The 20,589-nt window shown below is 44.2% G+C and overlaps 1 protein-coding gene across 4 annotated transcripts in view; it reads left to right on the top strand.

Annotated features, from left to right (window-relative positions):
* Positions 1-4,542: 4,542 nt before the first annotated feature.
* TFDP2 (transcription factor Dp-2) overlaps positions 4,543-20,589 on the top strand; it is a 121,380-nt gene continuing 105,333 nt past the window's right edge. Inside the window, exon 1 of one of the 4 annotated variants that reach the window (XM_040974724.1) lies at positions 4,543-4,560. In XM_040974724.1, coding sequence (XP_040830658.1) covers positions 4,558-4,560 — 3 coding nt within the window. In that variant the 5' untranslated portion in view covers positions 4,543-4,557. Of the gene's footprint in view, positions 4,561-12,773; positions 12,873-20,589 lie in introns of those variants that run through there. The other 3 variants (XM_040974723.1, XM_040974722.1, XM_040974725.1) reach the window with 3 other exon arrangements.

Genomic DNA, 20,589 nt, shown 5'->3' with positions numbered 1-20,589 from the left:
ATACAAAACAAGTATTTTGAAAAAATTAAAAGTTGGAAATGAATATAAAAATAACCTTTTCTTTTAAAAAAGAATTTATTTGAAACATGAAGGGGCAGAGAAACAGAGCTGCCATCCGCTGGTTCATTATCCAGATACCTGCAGCGTTGGGGGCTGGGGCTCATCACAGCTCCATATACTATACCGGTGACAGGGACCCCGCTCCTTGAGCCATCACTCCTTGCCTCTCGAGCGCTGTATTGGCAGGAAATTGGGAGTGGAATTGGAACTTGAGGTCAAGCACCTCAATAGAAGCCTGCCTCTGCACTTTATTGATTTATTTGTGTGTCTTTGAAAGGCAGTTACAGAGACAGATCTCTTCCATCTGTTGGTTTGCTCATCAAATGGCCTTGACAGGGCTGGGCCATGCTGTAGTCAGGAACTTCTTTTGGGTCTCACCTGGGTACAGGACCCAAGCGCTCCAAATCACTGGGCAATACCTGCTTTTTAAAGTGTAAAATGTCGGTGATTCTGAAAGCCTTTTTGAAACATTGGTTCTGCAGGCTGGCACTGTGGTGTGACACATTAAACCACTGCTTTTGACACTGTTACATGAGCACCAATTCGAATCTTGGCTGCTATGCTACTGCTTCAGCTTCTTCTGTTTTAAGCTTTATTTTTATTGGAAAGGCAGATTTATAAAGAAAAGGAGAAACAGAGAGAAAGATCTTATGTCTGCTAACTCACTCCCCACGTGCCGCAGCAGCCGGAGCTGAGTTGATCTGAAGTCAGGAGCCAGGAGCTCCTTCCAAGTCTCCCATATGGGTGCGGAGTCCCAAGGCTTTGGGCCTTTCTCCAGTGCTTTCCCAGGCCACAAGCAGGGCTCTGGATGGAAGGATCCCTATTGGATGCATAGGATCCCGTTGGGTGCAAGCTGAGGACTTAGCCATTAGGCTACCACACCGTACCCAGGCTGCTCTGCTTCTAATCCAGCTCACCACTAATTCACCTGGGAAAGCAGCAGAAGGTTACCCATGTGTTTGGGCCACTGCCATCCAAATGGGAGATCAGCTGGAATTTCTGCCTTCTGGCTTCAGCCTGGCCCAGCGCTGGTTGTCATGGCCGCCAAGGGAGTCAGCCAGTGGATGGAAGGTCCCTCTGTCTCTCCCCTCCCCACTTCTCTTCCTATCTCTGTTGCTCTGCCTTTATAAATCATAAATTATATATAAATTTATAAATAAGTTATAAATTTATAAATTATAATAAATCAATAATTTGCTTTGCCTACTATTCTTTTCATGTTAAAAATAGCTAAATTAAACGTTTATTATGAATTTTTTCCTATGAGTATTTTAAAATTAATGACCCCGAATATAACACTGGTTTTAAAATACTATTTATTCATAGTCGGAAAATGACACAAAATTCTGCTGTGTAGCTTATTGACATTTCAGATATGTGACTGTGGTAGTATTTACATATTTTAAAATTTTCTGTTGCCAAGTTACATTAAGGGGGGGGTATTTATCATACAGTATTAAATGACAGAAATGAATGACATAAATATAATACAAAGGGCTCAGTGTGATGGCCTAGTGGCTAAATCCTTTCCTTGCAAGTGCCTGGATTCCACATGGGTGCTGGTTCCTGTCTTGACACTTGCCATCCCTGCTAATGGCCTGGGAAAGCAGTAGAGAACATCCCAAAGCTTTGGGACCCTGCTCTCACATGGGAGACCTGAGGAATCTCCTGGCTGCTGGCTTTGGATCGGCTCAGCTCTAGCTGTTGCAGCCACTTGGGGAATGAACTAGCAGATGGAAGATTTTTCTTTCTGTATAAATCTGACCTAAGAAGAATTCCAAATAGTATACAATTCATTTAATAAAAATGGTAATTTGCTTGCAGCGCCAGCATACTGTTTGGGCACTGGTTTGTGCTCCAGCTACTCCACTTCCATTTCAGCTCCCTGCTGGGAAAGCAGCGGGAGGTTGGGTCAGGTCCTTGGACTCTGCACCCACATGGGAGATCTGCTTCTGGCTTTGGATGAATTTAGTGACATTGAGGTCATATGGGGAGTGAACCAGCGAATGGTCAATCTCTCTTTGTGTCTCTCCCTATTTGTTAATCTGCCTTGCAAATAAGGAAATAAGTAAATCTAAAGAAAAATGAAAATTAAAAAATCTCTTAAAAATTAATAAATAAGTGTTTGAGCTCTAACAGTAAACCGGCTATAACTATGTGATAGTGAACAAATTAAACAGGAGTGCAGACCTCATGGAATTTATGCTTTAGAGACAGACCAAGCTCTGGCAATCACACAGATAAACGTATAATGCTCACCGGATGTATACTGAGAAAGGAGAAGGTGGTAGGGACCCCTTTGCCTGATGTGGGTGGCAGAAACCTGATGGTGTTCACTGCGAAAGTTAGATTCGAGAAAAGGCCTAAAGGAAGAGAACGGTACCAGACGAAAAGTGTCACAGGGAGCAGCAGGGCATGGGCCCTTTGCTGGAGGAGCGTATTTCCAAGGAACTGGCAGGACGCCGGTGGGCCTGGGTCAAAGAGGAGGCTGGGAAGGTGGCTGAGTGCAGAACTAGGGAGGTAGGCAGGGGCCACATCATGCTGAACCATATAAAGCGTATAAGGCAGTAACACGGGGTTACTGATGTTAGGTGAGGAAAGTGTGGAATCTGAATGTGTATCAGTAGGGACTGACATAGTAAATTATAGTGTAAGGCATAAAGGAATATTTAGGTAGGTGTCAAAAAAAAATGAAGCAGTTAGCTATTTACTACTCAACAAATTAAAATAATTCCAATGATTAAGATGTGAAAAACAAGAATTGAAAGGGGAACTCAATGCAAGGATATATGATCTGTCCTATGAGACTATTTTTAGGAGTGTAAAAGTATGTAAGTCATTATAATAGTAATTATATGTGCAGGTAGAATGTCCAGAACTATTTTGGATATCAGATTTGTTTGAATAACGATTCACTCATTTTTATCAGAAAGGCAGATTTACACAGAGGAGAGACGTCTACTGGTTCACTCCCAAATGGCCACAAGGACTAGTGCCAAACTCATCCGAAGCCAGGAGCTGCTTCTGGGCCTCCCACACTGGTGCAGGGTCCCAAGGATTTGAGCCATCGTCCACTGCTTTTCCAGGCTATAATCGGAGCTGGATGAGAAGTGGAACAGCTGGGGCACAAATGCTGGCACTGCAAGGGAGAGGATTAGCCATTCCAGCTGTTGTGCTAGCCCCTGAATTTTAGTTTTTTGCATGTATGAGTAATGAGGTGTTTTGATGATGGGACCCAAGTCTCATCATACTCATACACGTTATGCTAAAGGGAACTTTTATATAAAAAAGATCTATTTATTTTTATTGGAAAGGCAGATATACAGAGAGGAGCAGAGACAGGAAGATCTTCCATCTAATGATTCACTCCACAAGTTGCCACAATGGCTGGAACTGAGCCAATCCGAAGCCAGGAGCCAGGCTCTTCCTCTGGGTTTTCCAAGGGGGTGCAGGGTCCCAAGGCTTTGCGCTGTCCTTGACAGACCACAAGCAGGGAGCTGGATGGGAAACAGGACTGTCAGGATTGGAACTGGTGCCCATATGGGATCCAGGTGTGTTCAAGGTGAGGACTTTAACCACTACGCTATAGCTCCAGGCCCCTGAAGGTAACTTTTATATAGTACTTTTAGTATACCTGTGTTTTGACCGTGATCTGTCATGAGGTCAGGTGTGAAGTTTTCCATTTGTAGCATCATATTGGAGATAAAAGGAAATTTCATATTTTCAGATAAGGGATGATCATTTTGTTATGGTATTTTTAGGGTATGTTTATTGTGTTTTAGGTCAGACATATTTTGTAAATTATTTTGATAGATAAGAATGTATATGCTGATCTCAGATCCCAGGTTCATATTCTAGCACTGTCATTTGTACAGTTGGCTAACTTGGCAAATTATTCACCATCCCTGAAACTAACCTTTTGTAAATTGAGAGCAGTAATAGCATTTGCCTGATAAAGTTGTGATATGAATTATATGTTATTTATATGTAAAGCATTGATGAGGATACGTTAGTGTGCTAGTCATCTAAGGAAAAATTGCATACTGGCACTCTCCAAGAAAATATCTTCCCAGTATTACCCTGCAAAATTTAGGGTAAAAAAACAGAATAGCGAAGAAAGTTACCCCTTGAATTATTATAGTTGCCTCTGACAGGTGAGGTTATGGCTGATAGCATTTTTGCTTTGCATTTTGTGTAGTTTATTAACTCTGAATCATGAGCATATATTTAAAATTTAAAATGTCTGCTGTTTAAATAAGCTGTCTTTGCTGCAGTTCAGTTTTTTGGGCAGTGTTAGAAAGTCTGCAGACTGTGATCTCGGGATGTTACTGCTTCGCTTCACAGACTGATCTGCAGTTACTTTGTCTTTCTTCCTGTGTCCTGATTCAGGCTTTGTGGCCAGAGCTGCCAGGTTGTGACTGGAATGGGAATGGGGCTTGCATTTGGAGACCATCTGTGGGAGCTGCATTGTCTGAAACTGACGAGTGATCAGGACAGATGGTGAGGCCAAAAGATTGACTTTTTGAGTTTGACATAATGTATTCATGAAGCTGGAAGAAGAAATCCGATTATAACAGAAGGGCTTGATATGGGGCAGAAGTGGGCAGTTGTCGTGACTGAATAAAGTATAACACATCGGCGCATGGGACTGGCTCACCTCTGTCAAACATTGGCGCTGTCAGTAATGGCAGCTTTATTAAACATTCGTTGACACGTTTATTTGCTTTATACGTACCTCAAGGGCTTAAGTTACATATTTCAAAAAGTTTCCAGTTAAAAGGCAATATAGGGCCCGGCGCGGTGGCACAAGTGGTTAAGGTCCTCACCTTGCACGCCCGGGATCCCATATGGGTACTGGTTCTATCCCGGCAGCCCCGCTTCCCTTTCAGCTCCCTGCCTGTGGCCCGGGAAAGCAGTCCAGGACGGCCCAAAGCTTTGGGACCCTGCACCCACGTGGGAGACCCAGAAGAGTCTCCTGGCTTCAGATCGACATAGCATCGTCCGTTGTGCTCACTTGGAAAGTGAATCATCGGACGGAAGATCTTCCTCTCTGTCTCTCCTCTCTGTATATCTGCCTTTCCATTACAAAAATAATAAAAATAAATCTTTAAAAAAAAGGCAATATAAAATAACAACAAAGACTTTAAAATACGTAGAAAGAAGTGTATTTTAACTAAAAGATCAGAGACTTTCTCTAAGGCAAGAGAGTACATGTCTTGTCCATTGATCAGAGGAGTTTTCTGTCATAATTCCTTTAGAAAGTTTTTTTTTTAAAGATTTATTTATTTATTGGAAAGGCAGATATTCAGAGAGGAGGAGAGACAGAGAGGAAGATCTTCCGTCCGATGATTCACTCCCCAAGTAGCGCAACGGCTGATGCTATGCCGATCTGAAGCCAGGATCCAGGAACTTCTTCCAGGTCTCCCACGCGGGTGCAGGGTCCCAAAGCCTTGGGCCGTCCTCAACTGCTTTCCGGGGCCACAGGCAGGGAGCTGGATGGGAAGTGGAGCTGCCGGGATTAGAACCAGCGCCCATATGGGATCCCGGGGTGTTCAAGGTGAGGACTTTAGCTGCTAGGCCGCGCCGCCAGGCCCTAGAAAGTTCTTTTTTAATGCATTAAATTTAAAGAGAGTGAAAGACATGTCCTATTCGCTGGTCCACTCTGCGCTTGCCAAAGTCAGGAGAGTCTAAATCTAGGCAGGACTCCCACACATGGGAACATGGGGATTAGGGATGTGGCGGATGTCCCAAGTATTGGAGTACTTCCTGCTAATGCTGCCTCTCTGAGTGAGCATCATTGGCAGGAAGCTGGAATGTGCAGCAGAGCTGGGACTTGAACTCACATGAAATGCAAGTTTCCCAAGGTGTATTTTAACAGCTGAGCCATCCCACTTGTAAATTTTTCAAGCTGTGGGGACAGAGAGTGTCCTTGTCTAGTGGGTCACTCCAAATGTCTGCAGTGCTGGGATTGGGCTGAGCCAATGCTAGGAACTCATTCCCTGGCTCCCCTGTGGGTAGCAGGGGCCCTATGGCCGGAGCTGCCCTCTTTTGCCCCCATACTGCACGTTGGCAAGAATCTAGACCTAGGAGCTAGAGTTAGGAGCTAAAACCAAACATTCTGATATGGGGTGTGGGAGTCTTAACCAGCTTCGTAATGGTTAGACTAAATCCTGGTTTTTTAAAAAAGGTTTATTTATTTTTATTGCAAAGTCAGATATATATATAGAGAGAGAGAGGAAGAGAGACAGAGAGGAAGATCTTCCGTCTGATGATTCACTCCCCAAGTGACCGCAGTGGCTGGAGCTGTGCCGATTAGAAGCCAGGAGCTCTTCCAAGACTCCCATGGATGCAGGGTCCCAAGGCTTTGGGCCGTCCTCGACTGCTTTCCCAGGCCACAAGCAGGGAGCTGGATGGGAAACAGGGTTGCTGGAATTAGGAGCCCGGTATGTTCAAGTTGAGGACTTCAGCCACTAGGCCATTGCACTGGGCCTCAAAATCCTATTTTTAAATCATGTTTATCTTAATGTAATTTTATTGCATGAAAATCCATTTGAAGGTTTGTTGAGTGTAGTCTCTTCTAGCCATTCTCTGGTGTATTAATGCCTTGTACATACTGGCTATTCATAATTTGTAGGATGAGTAAAAAGATGAACAAAGCTGTTGCTTATTAATTTCAGAAGAGTTTTTTTTAGCCAAAATTTAATATTTTAATTTTTTCTATTTTCAAATTGGATTTCTGTCGTGGTACTTTGACTTCTACTATGTGTAGGACTGTTGGTTGCTTATTCCCAAGGAGGAAGGCTTGTCTGTCATGGGAAGTGGGTAAACTGGTTGTTCTCCAGGTAGCGCTGAGTGCTTGCCTGTGGCATGCACAGTGCTCAGATCTCACATGCACTGACGCCTGCTCCTCACAGGCGTGTTTGGTGGCTTCCTGCAGATGAAGAATTCCAGGCACAGAGGCAGCAAGAAGCCAGCTCCACTGGCTGTGTGTCAAGCACTTGCCTTGTAGGTGACATTTAGACCACCAGCTTGTGCCAAGCTCTGGTGAGAATAGGAAGAGACTACCTGCCCAGCAGTGTTGCCTTTTGTCTACCATTACTGTGCCTCTGGCATTTTTATTGGTACTCACAGTAGCATGAGGAAGTAGGAATACTCTTTTAATTTCTTTTTATTTGCACAAATAACAGAATGTCACTCGGTAGCCCAGGCCTTAGGAAATAAATACAGTGTCGTATTGAACATGGAATTCAGGAATGAAGCATATTACCCACAGGGTCAGGCAACCCCAGCCATGACTGTGACCCCTGGACTGCAGGCAAGAAATGCTGCAGAGGAAAAGATAGGCACATCAGCTTCCCCTCACAGACGTGCCAGCAGTGTCTGCTTCTGTTTCCCTCGACAGCATGATGTCCTGTGTCCTAGGGTCAGCCCTTCTGGAAGGAGGAAGGCAAAGAATGTAGGAGTTTCAGTTGGGAACATTGCCACCTTCAGATTCTAAGTTGGAAGAGGAACATGGTATCTGCCTTGGCTATAGAAAAGGTTTGTGAAAGTTTATAAGGTGAAAGGACTGAAGATTGGAGCTTCTTGATGCTCAAACTGTTCAGAACACTTGTAAACTGCAATTGACACCATGACTTGATAGAGCTGGTGATGCTCACCTTAGCAAACTGTGTCTGACTTACTCCAGCACGGCTCTGAGACGCCAAGCAGCCAGCTTTTCAGAGGAGGACCCTCAAGCTCTGCAGCGTGGTCATGATCACACAGCTAGTGCCGGGGCTGAGACTGCGCCAGTTCTGCATACGCTCTGCCCACTCTACCACGTTGCTGCTTTATTTAGTAGACGCCTGATAAGAGTAGGACACATTACTAATTTACGGAGGGTTTTTCCTGTTTCGTTCATTTGTGCTTTTGCTTCTTTTTATCTTCTCTGAATTCTCACTGGTAAAAGTTTTTAGATTGGTAGCTCAATAAGGAACAACAGAAAAATTAAAGTTGAATGTCCCTAATCTGAAAATCTTGAGTTTTCGAGTTCTAACATGCTATTACCAATAGAAAAGACAGCTGCACAAAAATTACTGTATGTCATTATGCTTAGCCTGTGTCTACACGTATATGAAACATAAACGAATTACGTGTTCAGGCATTAGTGTGAACCCCCAAGTTACCACATCGCACGTGTGCAAATATTCCAAAGTCCAAACAGTTGTGGCGTTTCAGATAACAAATACTTGGCCTGTGTTAGTGTGCCCCTAATTCAGGTGCTCTTCATAAATTTCATTTTTCCTTGTCCTTTAATTCTAAATATTTTATCTTAATAAGTATTTGTATTGGACCTGGTGTGATAGTCCGATGGCTAAAGTCCTCACCCTGCATATATTGGGACCTCATGTGGGCACTGGTCCATGTCTGGCTGCTCCACTTCTCATCCAGCTCCCTACTTGGGGGAGCAATGGAGAATGGCCCGGGGCCTTGAGCTACTGCACTCACTTGGGAGACTGGGCAGGGTGGTTTGGGAGGGGTGGGTTTGGGGGTGGAAAGCTCCTGGCTTTGAATTGACTCAGCTCTGGCCATTGTGACAACTTGGGGGGCCTGGGGTGAGCCAGTGCTCTGTGATTCTTTCCTCCGTTTCTTTATTCCTTTTTGTTTGTTTATTTGTTTTTAATTGGGAAGGACTGCCTTGGGGTGTACCATGCTAGTTACTCTTTCTGGGAGGCCTTGTCGAGCTTGTTCATTTTCTTGGCGCTGTTCTTGCTGCCAGCGGCTTGGGGCCACTGCTGCCAGACTCCTCCTTGCATGAGAACTTGAGCTTTTTCTTGGAGACCTTCCTGCCACCTGCCTCCTCCACATCATTCACCGCCTCCATGGAAGATCCTTCTGTGGATCTGCCACTCCAGTGAAAATAAATAGATCTTAAAAAAAAATTCTGTATCGGACCGGCATTGTGACTCTGAAATCTACCTTTTCAATAAAAATGAATAAATCTTTTTTCTTTAAAGAGTTCTACATAGGGCACAGCGCAATAGTGTAGCAGTTAAAGTCCTGGCCTTCGAAGTGTCCGGATCCCATATGGTCACTGGTTCTAAACCAGGTGGCCCTGCTTCCCATCCAGCTCCCTGCTTGTGGCCTGGGAAAGCAGTTAAACACAGTCTAAAGCTTTCGGACCCTGCACCTGTGTGGGAGACCTGGAAGAAATTCCTGGCTCCTGGCTTAGGATTTGCTCAGCTCCAGCCGTTGCGGCCACTTGGGGAGTGAGCCAACAGATGAAAGATCTTCCTCTCTGTCTTTCCTCCTCTCTGTGTACCTGCCTTTCCAATAAAAATAAATAAATCTTTTTTTAAAAAAGTTCTACATGGATGTGTTAGGCCAAGTTTACTTAAAGTAATTAGCTTCAAATGTAATATTTGTAACTAGCCCTAGTTTGAATATGTGAGACAGTTTGATAAATGGGCTGTCAGGAATTTATGCTTTATTATCTTTCTCCTATTTAAAGTTGTGTCAATAAGTAAGACATGAGAAATAATTGGTAAGTGTGAAGCAGATCAAATTAAGTCACAGTAGATACTGTAGCTACAATAGAAAAACTAAAGTTTTAGTTGTGGTTCAGATCTTACTTGGATTATAAATTTATGTTTTGTTTAAAATTATTTTTAAATTAAGTTAAAAGGCAGGGAGACTGATAGAGTGAGATTGCCCATTCATTGGTTCACGTCCCACATGCCCACACGTAGCAGCCAGACGTGGGCCAGGCTGACCCTGGGGATCAGGAGCACCAGCCAGTCTGCCCTGTGGGTGGCAGGGATACAGCTGCTCGCACCCTCCCTACTGCTCGCACCCTCACTGCTGCCTCCCCTGGTATAGTAGAGCGAGCTGGAGTGGGTACTGGAGCCCAGACTTGAACCCAAGTTCTCTGGGAGGGGAGCATCCTGAGCAGAATCTGAACTGCCACGGAACACCATGTCCATTTTCGTCATCATCAAAAAATGATCAACTATATGTTGCATTGATAAGTAAAAATTGCTTGATTTTCTTCCACAGAACTTCACGTATAGATTCAGTGTCTAGCTTACAAGGCAAATATTTAAAGCCCATTTCTCTGAGTCCCCGTTACTTAGGATCTTTTCAGAATTAACTTTTCTCATTCATCCTCAGTGTCGTATTAAAGTTATGACACAATTTTAGTGGCAGAGAAAAGCCTCAGAAACCAAAGAACTTTTGAAGGAGGCACTTTCTTTTGCATGTTGTAAATCATTTCTCCATTACTTGTCTTGCCTAATACAGGCTAACTGCTGTACATGGTTGCTATATTGTTCGGTTTAAGGAATAATGACAGGGAAGAAAGTCCGTACATGGCCTCCTATGTATATACAGTTTTTAAATATATGTTTTCCATCCACTATTGGTTGAATTGTGAATGTAGAGTCCACAGACATTGAAGGCCACTTGTCTGCAATCCTTCCAAAAGTTGTTGGGAGGGCCCGGTGTGGCAACCTAGTGGCTAAAGTCCTTGCTTTGCATGCTCTGGGATCCCATATGGACGCTGGTTATAATCCCGGTGTTTCACATGAGCTCAGCCCTGGCAATTGCAGCTGCTTGGGGAGTAAAATCAGCAGAGAGAAGATCTTCCTCTTTCTCTCTTTTTCTTTTGTATATTTGACTTTCCAATAAAAAAAAACAAATAAATCTAAAAAAAAGTTGCTGGGAAAATAGGATTATGGGTAAGTGGATGTTGGTGGGAAATGTGTTTGAAATTCTTGAATAGTTTTTTTTCCATAATTCACAGGGTTCATGAACTTGTGAAGACCCTTATATGCTTGGATTTCAATTGTTTTGCTTTAAAATAAACATCTTTTGATATCATTTTCAATGAACGTGTTGAAGAACCCCCACATAGTCTGTCACATATGTTCTGTCAGCAAGTTGCTGCCATTTCACCCTCTATTCCGAAGTATTTGAGTGCTTTTTTTTCTTAAAGACACTCGCATAAAAATTTTCGTTTATTAATCAAAATCAGAAGACACAGTACCTAATATTTTTGTTCTTGTTAAGGCACAGTTGCAGAGAAGGAGATTTTCTATCTACTGGTCTATTTCCCAAATGTCCCCTGCCCTGAGCTGGACTGTAGCCAGGAGCCTCATCCGGTTCTCCCGTGTGAGTACAGTAGCCGAAGTAGTTGGTTTATCTTCCACTCCTTTCCTGGGTGCAGTGGGCGGCAGCTGGATCAGAAATGGAGTAGCCAGGACTTGAACAGCATCCATATGGGATGCGGGTAGTGCAGGTGGTAGCCTAAGGCTTTGTGTCACAAGGCTGACCCCAAGTCTGGGCACCTTGTTATCTCTGGTTTTTCTTTACTTTTTTCTGGCCCAGTGTCTAGTCTGAACCACACACTGAATATAGTTTTTATCTGTTTGTAGCTTTTGTTTTTTAGATTTATTTATTTTTATTGGAGAGGCAGATTTACAAAGAGAAGAGAGAGTCAGACAAAGACCTTCATCTACTCATTCACTCCTCAAGTGGCTGTAGTAGCTGGAGCTGAGACAATCCAAAGCCAGGAGCTTCTTCCAGATCTCCCATACAGGTGCAGGTTCTCAAGGCTTTGTGTCATCCTGTAACTGCTTTCCCAGGCCACAAGCAGAGAACTAGATGGGAAATAGAACAGCTGGGACATGAACCGGGACACATATGGAATGCCAGTGCTTATACGTGGTGGATTTGTTTGATTGAACCATTACCCTAGGTACTATTTCTGTGTTTTGTTTTTGTTTTTTTGAAAATCTGAAATGTTTTTCTAACTTCTTTTCATAACACTGCTGTTTTTACAGGGTACAGACCATTAGTTTGCACAAAGCCCTTAAGTTTGGATTTCTCCAATATTGCCTCATTAGATTTAGATTTTGTGTTTTGGGGAGCAGCACCTCAGAAGTCAAGTTCTGTCCATCTCAGTGTATATAGATGTGAGGTGTTGGTTGCTCTGTTATTGGTGGTCATTTGATGTCTTTGGACACTTGGCTGAAGTAACATGTTCTAAGTGTCTCCATTGGAAAGTTTCAATTAACAGATATGTGATTGGGAGATATTCCAAGGGTATTTTGATATCCTGTTTTGCAATTCACTGTCACAGTTTAATTTCCCCATCTGTTGGTGATTCTTTCCTTCTAAGTTCTTAGGATGCAGGTTTGGGGAACTTTGCATTTCTTTTACTCTATTGCAGAGAGGAGTGTTCCCTTCCCCCACAGTGTCCCCAGAAATCCTGTATAATGGTTGTAGTCCCTGAGCTTATCATTTTTCGCTGTCACTGTGTACTGTGGTGCCCCCATGCTCCAAATTATGCACTCAGGTGACCTTTTTGCTGCTTCCTATGAACTCCCAAATTGTCCCTATCATTTTTTGAGACCTCCCTTACTTGGTCGGATCTTGCACATTTCCTGTCCTGTCCTGGTCAGTCATGCCCCATAGTGTCCAGATGCTACATCTCCTGGATGGTCTAGAGCAGCATGGAGTCTACTCCATCACTGCTGAGCAGAACTGACGTGGTAGGTTGCTCCCTCTCTGCTAGCTCTAGGTTTTAATCTCTGAGACAGGCATTAGCTGGTGCAGATTTCCGGTGCTGTGTGCGGATCTGCTGAGACGGTCTCCTTAGAGAACAGTGCCTGTCACGTAGTAAAAGGACACAAGTGTTACATCACTGCTCCCTCTTTTTCTCTTTAACAGGATGTACTTTTAAAGAAGTGTTGAAGACGAAGTGTTTTTTGTTTGTTTTTTAATGGCTTTGCAGAATTTTAAATAGAATACAGTTTGACATGATGACAAAAAATGTAAGTATTTGTAAATGTTTATAAAGATTTATTCATCTTTATTTGCAAAGCTGACAGAAAGGAGAGACTGAGAGAGATCCTTCATCAGCTGGCCCATTTCCCAAATGTCCAAAATGATTGGAGCTGAGCCCATTCAATCCAAAATGAGCAGTCTCCAGGTCTCCCACTTAGGTGTAGGAACTCAAGGATCTGAGCCATCCTCCACTGCCTACCCAGGTCGCAAGCAGGGAGCTGGATCCCAGAGGAATAGCTGGCATACAAACAAGCGCCCGTGTGGATGCTGGAGCTAGCAGGCGGAGGATTAGGTTGCTGAGCCACACATGCCAGCCCCTGTAACTTTTTTCTTTAAAGATGTGTTTGTTTTCTTTGGAAAGGGAGATTTACAGACAGAAGGAGAGACAAAGATCTTCCATCTGCTGGTTCACTCCCCAAATGAGCACAAAGCCGGAGCTAAGCTGATTGGAAGCCAGGAATCTGGGTGTGGATGCTGGGTCCCAGTTCTTGGGCCATCTCTGCTTTCCTAGCCCACAAGCAGGAAGCTGGATGGGAAATGGAACAGCCAGGACAGGAATCGGTATCCATACGGGATGCAAGTGCTTCAAGGCAGAGGGTTATCTAATTGGGGTCATTGTGCTGATCTCCCTGTAATTTTTTTAATGTAAAAAAATATTTAAAGTGAGCTGTCTGTGCATATTTTCTCACTGTTCTGATAAGTTCATTTCAGTTGGCATGACTTTATCATTTTTAGAGCAGAATATGAGATAATTAACTTTGATACCACTGAACTCAGTACCCTAATGAGCATGGTAGCATTCTCATAAATGCTGCCAAGTTGCTCCTAACTCAGAGCTGCGTAATTGCTGTGTCCAAGGGTTTTAGTGCTTGCTGGAGTTACTTAGTCCTGTTGAGAAAAGTCATTGCTATATTTTTAGCTTAGTTTTTCCTCTGGGAAAAACACTTGTGCAATGTCAGATGGTAGCTTTGGAGAAGTTGTTCTGTTTTTTGCCCTCTGCTTAGGGCTGCTATTTCTAAAATCCTTTTAGTTACAGTATCTATATCATCCTTTGTTGATGTCTCTGTTTCCAGTTGTGGCGAAGCGATAATGCCATAAACTTAATAGCACAACTTGCAGGAAAATATTACTTGTGTTTACCATTAGCTTATTATGTAGGAGTCTTTGATAATTATAAAAAGAGAGAGAATTCAGTTTGAAGTCTGCAAGATGATTCAAGGAATTCAGGAGTAGGAATGTAGTAGATGGGCACGCAGGACTTGAAGCAGTGTTTGGTTTCATCTCTTGTCTGTCTCTGCTTGCTGTCATGTATCCGCCTGATTATTCTTCTTTCCCCTTCTTGGCAAATTGTCTTCCTCAGTTCCCCAGCCAGCATGGTAGAACATGGCAGCTCTCAGCATATGTGGCGATCCCTGGGGGAAAACTCTGGTATTGTCTGTGTCTGTTGTACACCGGTGAGGTGGTTAGGCTGTGACCAGGAACCATGTCAACTTCCTTCAGGGCCTGGCTGCAGTGTGAGGAGAGATGACAGCTTCTTGTGAATTGACAAGAAGTCCTAAATGTCATCCATCCTACACCTAAGGAGTAGCACAAACTAACCCGCCTCCTGTTGCTATGACTCTGTTGATTGGTGTCGGCTTACAGTTCCAGACGTTTTACGTGCTTCAGTAGCCCTAAGCAAACAGGGATCTTGTTTTCTTATCATTTTGGAGGCAGCCAGCAGGATTTCCTGGAAAATTAGGATTTGGGGGCAGGAGAGAGGTACAAGGATCCCTGTTATTATTTGGCTTGTGTCACCAGATCCGTGATGCTGCTGTACTGTGCTGCAAAGACACCCTTGGGGAGCTGCAGTGTGTGATGGCCAGCTCAAACCACGTGGCCACGTGGAGTTTCTGGATGGGGAGTTTGACTGATGACTCTGAGCTCAGGGAAATGCTTGGCGTCAGAGGTCGGAATGTTGGAGTGATTTCATATTATAATCCTTTTGAAGCAGTGGAACTAAATAGTTAGTGCAGGGATGCAGAACACATAAGGACCAAGGTTGGAGCATGAGAATTCTCACACATGAATGTGAAAACAAGGAACAGCAGAGATTGTGAAGGAGTGGCTGGAACTAGGGGAAGCAGCATTGCCTTGCTCATCCTGCAGGCCAGGGAAGGAAGGGTTCAGGGTGGGTTTCAGTAAAGTGCCATGGGGCCGAGAAGTGACTCCTCCTGGAGGTGAAAGGGGGTTACCCTCTCATGGAGGCTTATAAAAGGTAAATTGAAATCACTCAAACTTGTAATTTCTGCTTCTTTCTTTGTATTTCTTGTAGAAAAACCTTGTGTGTGTGTGTGGGTGTGTGTGTGTGTGTAAGGAGTTAGTTTTGCATTGTCCTTGCCTTAGTAAGCCCCTTATGATTACAAGTGATAGAAATCAAGGCACAGAAGTGCGATGTCTGAAGCCACCTGACTGGGAGGTCTAGAGTACTCTTGACTTCAAACATATCTGGATTTAGGGGATCGAGTGATAGTGTTGGGGCTCCATCCCCCACTTTTCATCTTTGGCACTCCGTGCAGAGACACAGTGGCCTACATGGGCTTTATCATACTTTACTTCAGACAAAGAAAGAACTTCCTTTCTAGTATTTGTGTTTCAGATTCCATGGAGGGGCTCAGGAGGAGCCTGGTTGGCCCCCCTTTATAGACACTGTGAGTAGGAAGAGGGATGCTGTAGGTTGCCAGGCTGGGTTCATGAACCCTCTTCTCCTGTCCTGGCACAGTTGAGCCTCTGAACGGTTGTAGCAGAACAGCACAGGAGGCAGGGTGGACTGACAAAAGGAAGAGAGGAACAGCTGGCACTGAATTCACTGTACTTGAGGTCAGTAACATTTAGTGATATTCTTCTAGACCAACAAACCAGTGCATTCTAAGAGGGACTCCCTCAGTACACAATAACGAATTTGAAATAAAAATTGAGAGATAATCTTTGGCTTGTCAGTGAAATTAAAAAATATATATGCTATGATACTCAATTACATGAAGATTAGAAAATGGGGGAAAAGGCCTAAAAATTATCAGCAGCTTTTGCCTAGGAAGACAGCTTGTATATACACAAATGTATAGTTTCATAGACAGCATATACTTAATTTTAATGATTTGTTTATTTATTTGAAAGAGAGTAACAGAGAAAGACAGGAGAGAAAGATTTTTCTGTGACTGTTGGTTCGCTGTCCAAATATTTTCAATAGTCAGGATAGGACCAGGCTGAAGGCAGGAGCCAAGAATTTCATCTGAGTTTCCACATGGGTGGCAAGAACCTGAACACTTGAACCATTGTCTACTGCCACCCAGGTGTGTTAACAGGAAACTGAATTGTAAGCATGGAACATCTGGGACTTGAACCAGTATCTGATATGGCATGTGCGTATCCCAAGCATTGTGGTTCTATACCACAAATGCCCATCCCTGTGTGTGTGTGTGTTTTAAATATAAATAAAATCAAACTGTTTTGTATCCTCTTATTTATCTTAATTTCTCTTAATCTCTGTGAATATCTTTTCTTACCTTGATACTTCTGCGAATTTCTAAATTTATTTGAAGGGTAGAGTGAAGAAGAGAGGAAGAGAGATTTTCCATTTTCTGGTCCATTCCGCAAGAGTTACATCAGCCAAGGTGGGTCCAGGTGAAAGCCAGGAGCCTGGAACACCGTCTGGCTTTTCTGTATGAGTGGAAGTGCAACTTGTGCTTTCCGTACCACAGGAGCTGAAAGCTGGTTCAGAGGTGTAGCAGCAGTGCCCCAAACTGGTCCTCTGCTGTGGGGTTCTGGCATCCAAGCTGCAGTTAGCTTGCTGTGCCCCAACTCCAGTCCATTTTCTTTGATAATCTAGCCAACAAAAAGTGATGGGGAATTTATTACATCTTTTCTGATTAAAAGTTAGGCTAAAAATCTTTCCTTTCAGCTTTGTGCTTGTGGCCTGGGAGGTCAGTCAAGGATGCCCAAAGCATTGGGACCCTAAGCTCAAGTGGGGAAGCTCCTGGCTCCTGGGTTCAGTTCAGCTCAGCTCTGGCTGTTGCAGCCACTTGGGAAGTGAACCATTGGGTGGAGGATCTCTATCTCCTCTCTTTAAATCCGACTTTCCATTTAAGAACAAATGTTAGGCTAAAGTAGCAACCCTGTGTGTCTTTTGGTCATGTGCATTTTTCTTTTACTGGAAATCATTGCCTCGAACAACAGCCCATGTGTGCTCTGCGTTTAGCACACATACTTGACTGTGTTGTGGTGTTTCACATTAAGCTGTCACCTGCAGTGCCAGTATCCCATGTGTTCCACTTCTTATTTATCTCCCTGCTTTTGTCCTGGGAGAGCAGTGGAGGATGGCTCAAAGCCTTAGGATGCTGTACCCTCATGTGAGACCTGGAAGAAGTTCCTGGCTCTTGGCTTAGGATCAGCTGAGCTCGAGCTCTTGCAGACATTTGGGGAGTGAACCAGCAGATGGAGAATCTTTCTGTTTTTTCTTTGTAAATCTGCCTTTGCAATAAAAATACAATCTTTCAAACGAGAAAGAAAGAAAATGTTACAGGGAGAAGGAGAGAAACAGAGATTTGAACCCACCTGTTCACTCTCCAATTAGGCAAAAAATGTAAAAATAGTGTGAAATATGAGGGCATTTTTTTCTCTTGCTCAGTACAATATAGGTACTGTTTGAAAAGATGTAGTTGGAAAAAATAGCTAATACGAAAATACTTTTTCTGCCCAACTTTATCTACTCTTAATTTCTTTCTGAGTCATATAAGCCACAGAGTATTTATGAAAGCAGAAATAAATATGAATTTTGGAATTTTAATTAAGTAGCTTTAGTAGTATTTACATAACTTATATATGTTATACAAATACTTTTCTATTTAGGAGACTAAAATGAGCATACAGTTAGAATATAATTTGTTGATTCTTTTAGTGCAGGTGTACAACTGCTTAAAAAGTTTCCAAATTAGTTGCTCTTTCATCTGCAGAAGTTGCATATCACGGGCAGGTATTTAAGCATAACAGTAACCCAGTAACTGTGAACTCTACTGTGACTGTGGTTTTAGTTGAGGTTTTTGCTGTTGTTCTATACTAACGGAGCTGTCTAAACGGATCCTTTTAAAGTTATCAGAATCCATGTCTTACATAGTCCTGTTGAAGTAAGCATAACCTATATTGAAGGCTATTTTTGCAACCCTTGCTTTCATTGCAACAGAGGAAATGCTTTTCTCTTTTTATAGAGGAAGAGTACAGCAGATGTGAGGTGGGCGAATATGTTAATAATGCCACACTAAACTCTTCACTAAGTTTTCAACAAATTTGCTTATTTTATTGTTTGCCTTATTTATTTATTTGTTTGTTTATATTTACCCTGCCCCCTCTCCAAAACCCCTTCCCCTGACCAAATTTTGCTGTATTTTTACTATCATATAGCTCTTCATGAACAGTCACATGTTCATCATTGCAGGCATGGACAATGGCAGAGAGTCCAGCCTCCCATTGTCAAAGATACAGCTAATAATTTCATTAGTGGTCCATCTTTGATCTGGAAGTAGAGACGCACACTGCACGGCATCCTCACATCTGGACATGATAGTCTGCATTACACAGTCACCGCACATCCCTCTTAAATGAAAAGCCACAACACAAAATCAACAACAGGAAGAAAAATAGAAATTTACAATGCCATGAATTTCTCAAGAGGTTTTGATAGTTCAACAGTCCTGAACTGCTGACGATCCCACCACTCCAATCACAATGAAATCTCTCCTGAATCCACTGGCTGCTATATTCCACCTTAGTGTCTCTGTCTTGCCCAGCTCTTCACTGCCAACGACTGGCTGGGGTAGTTGATCAATTTGTTCTATCCTTTGTCCTCTGCCACGGTACCAGGTGTCCTCTGGAGGCTCCAATGTACTGCATTATTCTTCATGTGCATTTGGATATGCTGTCCTTTGTTCTGTCTGAGCCACTGAGGAGGCCCAGCTCTGACAAATCCACTCCCACGGTCAGCCCATGGAACCTGCAATTCTCTCCATGGTTAGGGTTCTGAGTCCAGCAGTTCAGTCCAGCATTTCTTGGGAAATGCCCAAGAAACCTCTGAGGCCATCCTAGACCTGACTTGTGTGTGTGTGTGTGTGTGTGTGTGTGTGTGTGTGTGTGTGTGTGCATGTGTGTTTGCCAATACAGGGTCTGGCACCATGTGTCACCCAAATCACACACTGGTAGTTGCAATTGCTGGATCAGTTCTGTCTCCAAGCTTGTGTTTTACAAAACACCGATGGGTGTTGGAGCCCAGCCCAATCCTGCCCACCTCATACTCAGCCTTCACGTAAACCAGTGGGAGCTGCAGCCTAGTCGGAGTGGCCCACAAAAACCCCCACCAGGCCTGCCCCTATCCTGGTTCCTGTGCTTGCCAGTATGTACAGCAGGCTGGTCTGGTCTGTCCCACATCCCATTCAGCTCTCATACATGTTGATGGGTGTTGAAGCCCAGTTTGTCCCAACCAGCCCCACTCTCCAATCCACACTGGTGCCAGCGGGTACCGCCATCTGTCTAGGCCATGCCTATGCCTGACAGAATTTGGTCCCTGTGCCAGCAGCTGCCAGCTGATGCTGCAGCAAAGCCCAATCAATCCACACTGACACTGGCTTATTCATGTAGCAGAAGGTACAGTCAGCTTAGCCTGGCTTTTCCCTGATCCTGTTCACATGTAGGCCATCAGATGTGGCCCTGCCTGGCTTTATCCGCCCGCATCCCAGCTCTCATGCTCACCAGTGGGAGTAGTGGCCCAGCAAGGGGGCCTTCACAGCCCCTGTCACTGGGGCCATCCCCACCCACCCCTGTGTTTCGCCTGTGCTGTTTGGGTGCTGTGGCCCAGTCTGGCACAGTCTCCTCACCTCAGCATTTGCCAGTGGGTGCTGTAGCCTGGCCAGGCCCATCCCCAATTCCAACTCACACTGGTATGGGCTATAGCCTAGGCCAGCCCTGCCAGGTCCCAATCCCAGCCTCATGTGGACTGGCTGGTATTGCACCCCGACCCACACTCCATTCTGGCCCTCAGATTTGCCAGTTGGTGATATGGACTGACCCAGTATGGCCTGCTCCCAACCTGTACCAAATGTTTGCTGGTGGGTACCATATTTTGCCCTGGTCTGGGTTGCTTTCCCCGTCTTGGTTCTTGCATTCACCTGCCAAAAATATGTCCCAACATAGGAATTCCTGGCTCTTTCATCCAGATCTCTCCCAATGCCAAATCTCGCATGTACCGGTGGGTCCATGGGCCAGCCCTACTTAGTCCACCTAGCAGGAACAGTTGCCTTTACTCACTGACTCTTACCTATTCTGGCTATTGGAGAGCAGCCTTCACCCTGGCCCAAGAGCTCTCCAATGGGGATCACAACCTGATTAGAGTGTCCCCTTTGCTCCCTAGCCAGGCTTACTTCCCTCCACAGATTTCACGTGTACCAGTGGTTGCTCTGACTCGGTCTGGCATCCCCACCACCTGTCTTAGCTTTTGCCTTCGGAATGTTGTAGCCTGGCCTGACCTAGCCTGCCCTCAGTCCCAGCTCTCTGGTGGGTGCTGCAACCTGGCCCTGCTCAATGTATTCCCATCCCGACTCATGTGAGCCAGTAGGTGTGATACCCTAGCCCTGCCTGACCTGCACTCCAGTCTGGTTTCTGCACTCACCAGTGGGCTAA

Source organism: Ochotona curzoniae, unplaced genomic scaffold (genome assembly GCF_017591425.1).
Source record: "Ochotona curzoniae isolate NIBS_2020 unplaced genomic scaffold, NIBS_Ocur_1.0 contig_2599, whole genome shotgun sequence".
Classification (NCBI taxonomy): Eukaryota; Metazoa; Chordata; class Mammalia; order Lagomorpha; family Ochotonidae; genus Ochotona; species Ochotona curzoniae.
The sequence above is the reverse complement of the archived record's forward strand: the minus strand, read 5'-3'. Positions and strand labels throughout refer to the sequence as shown.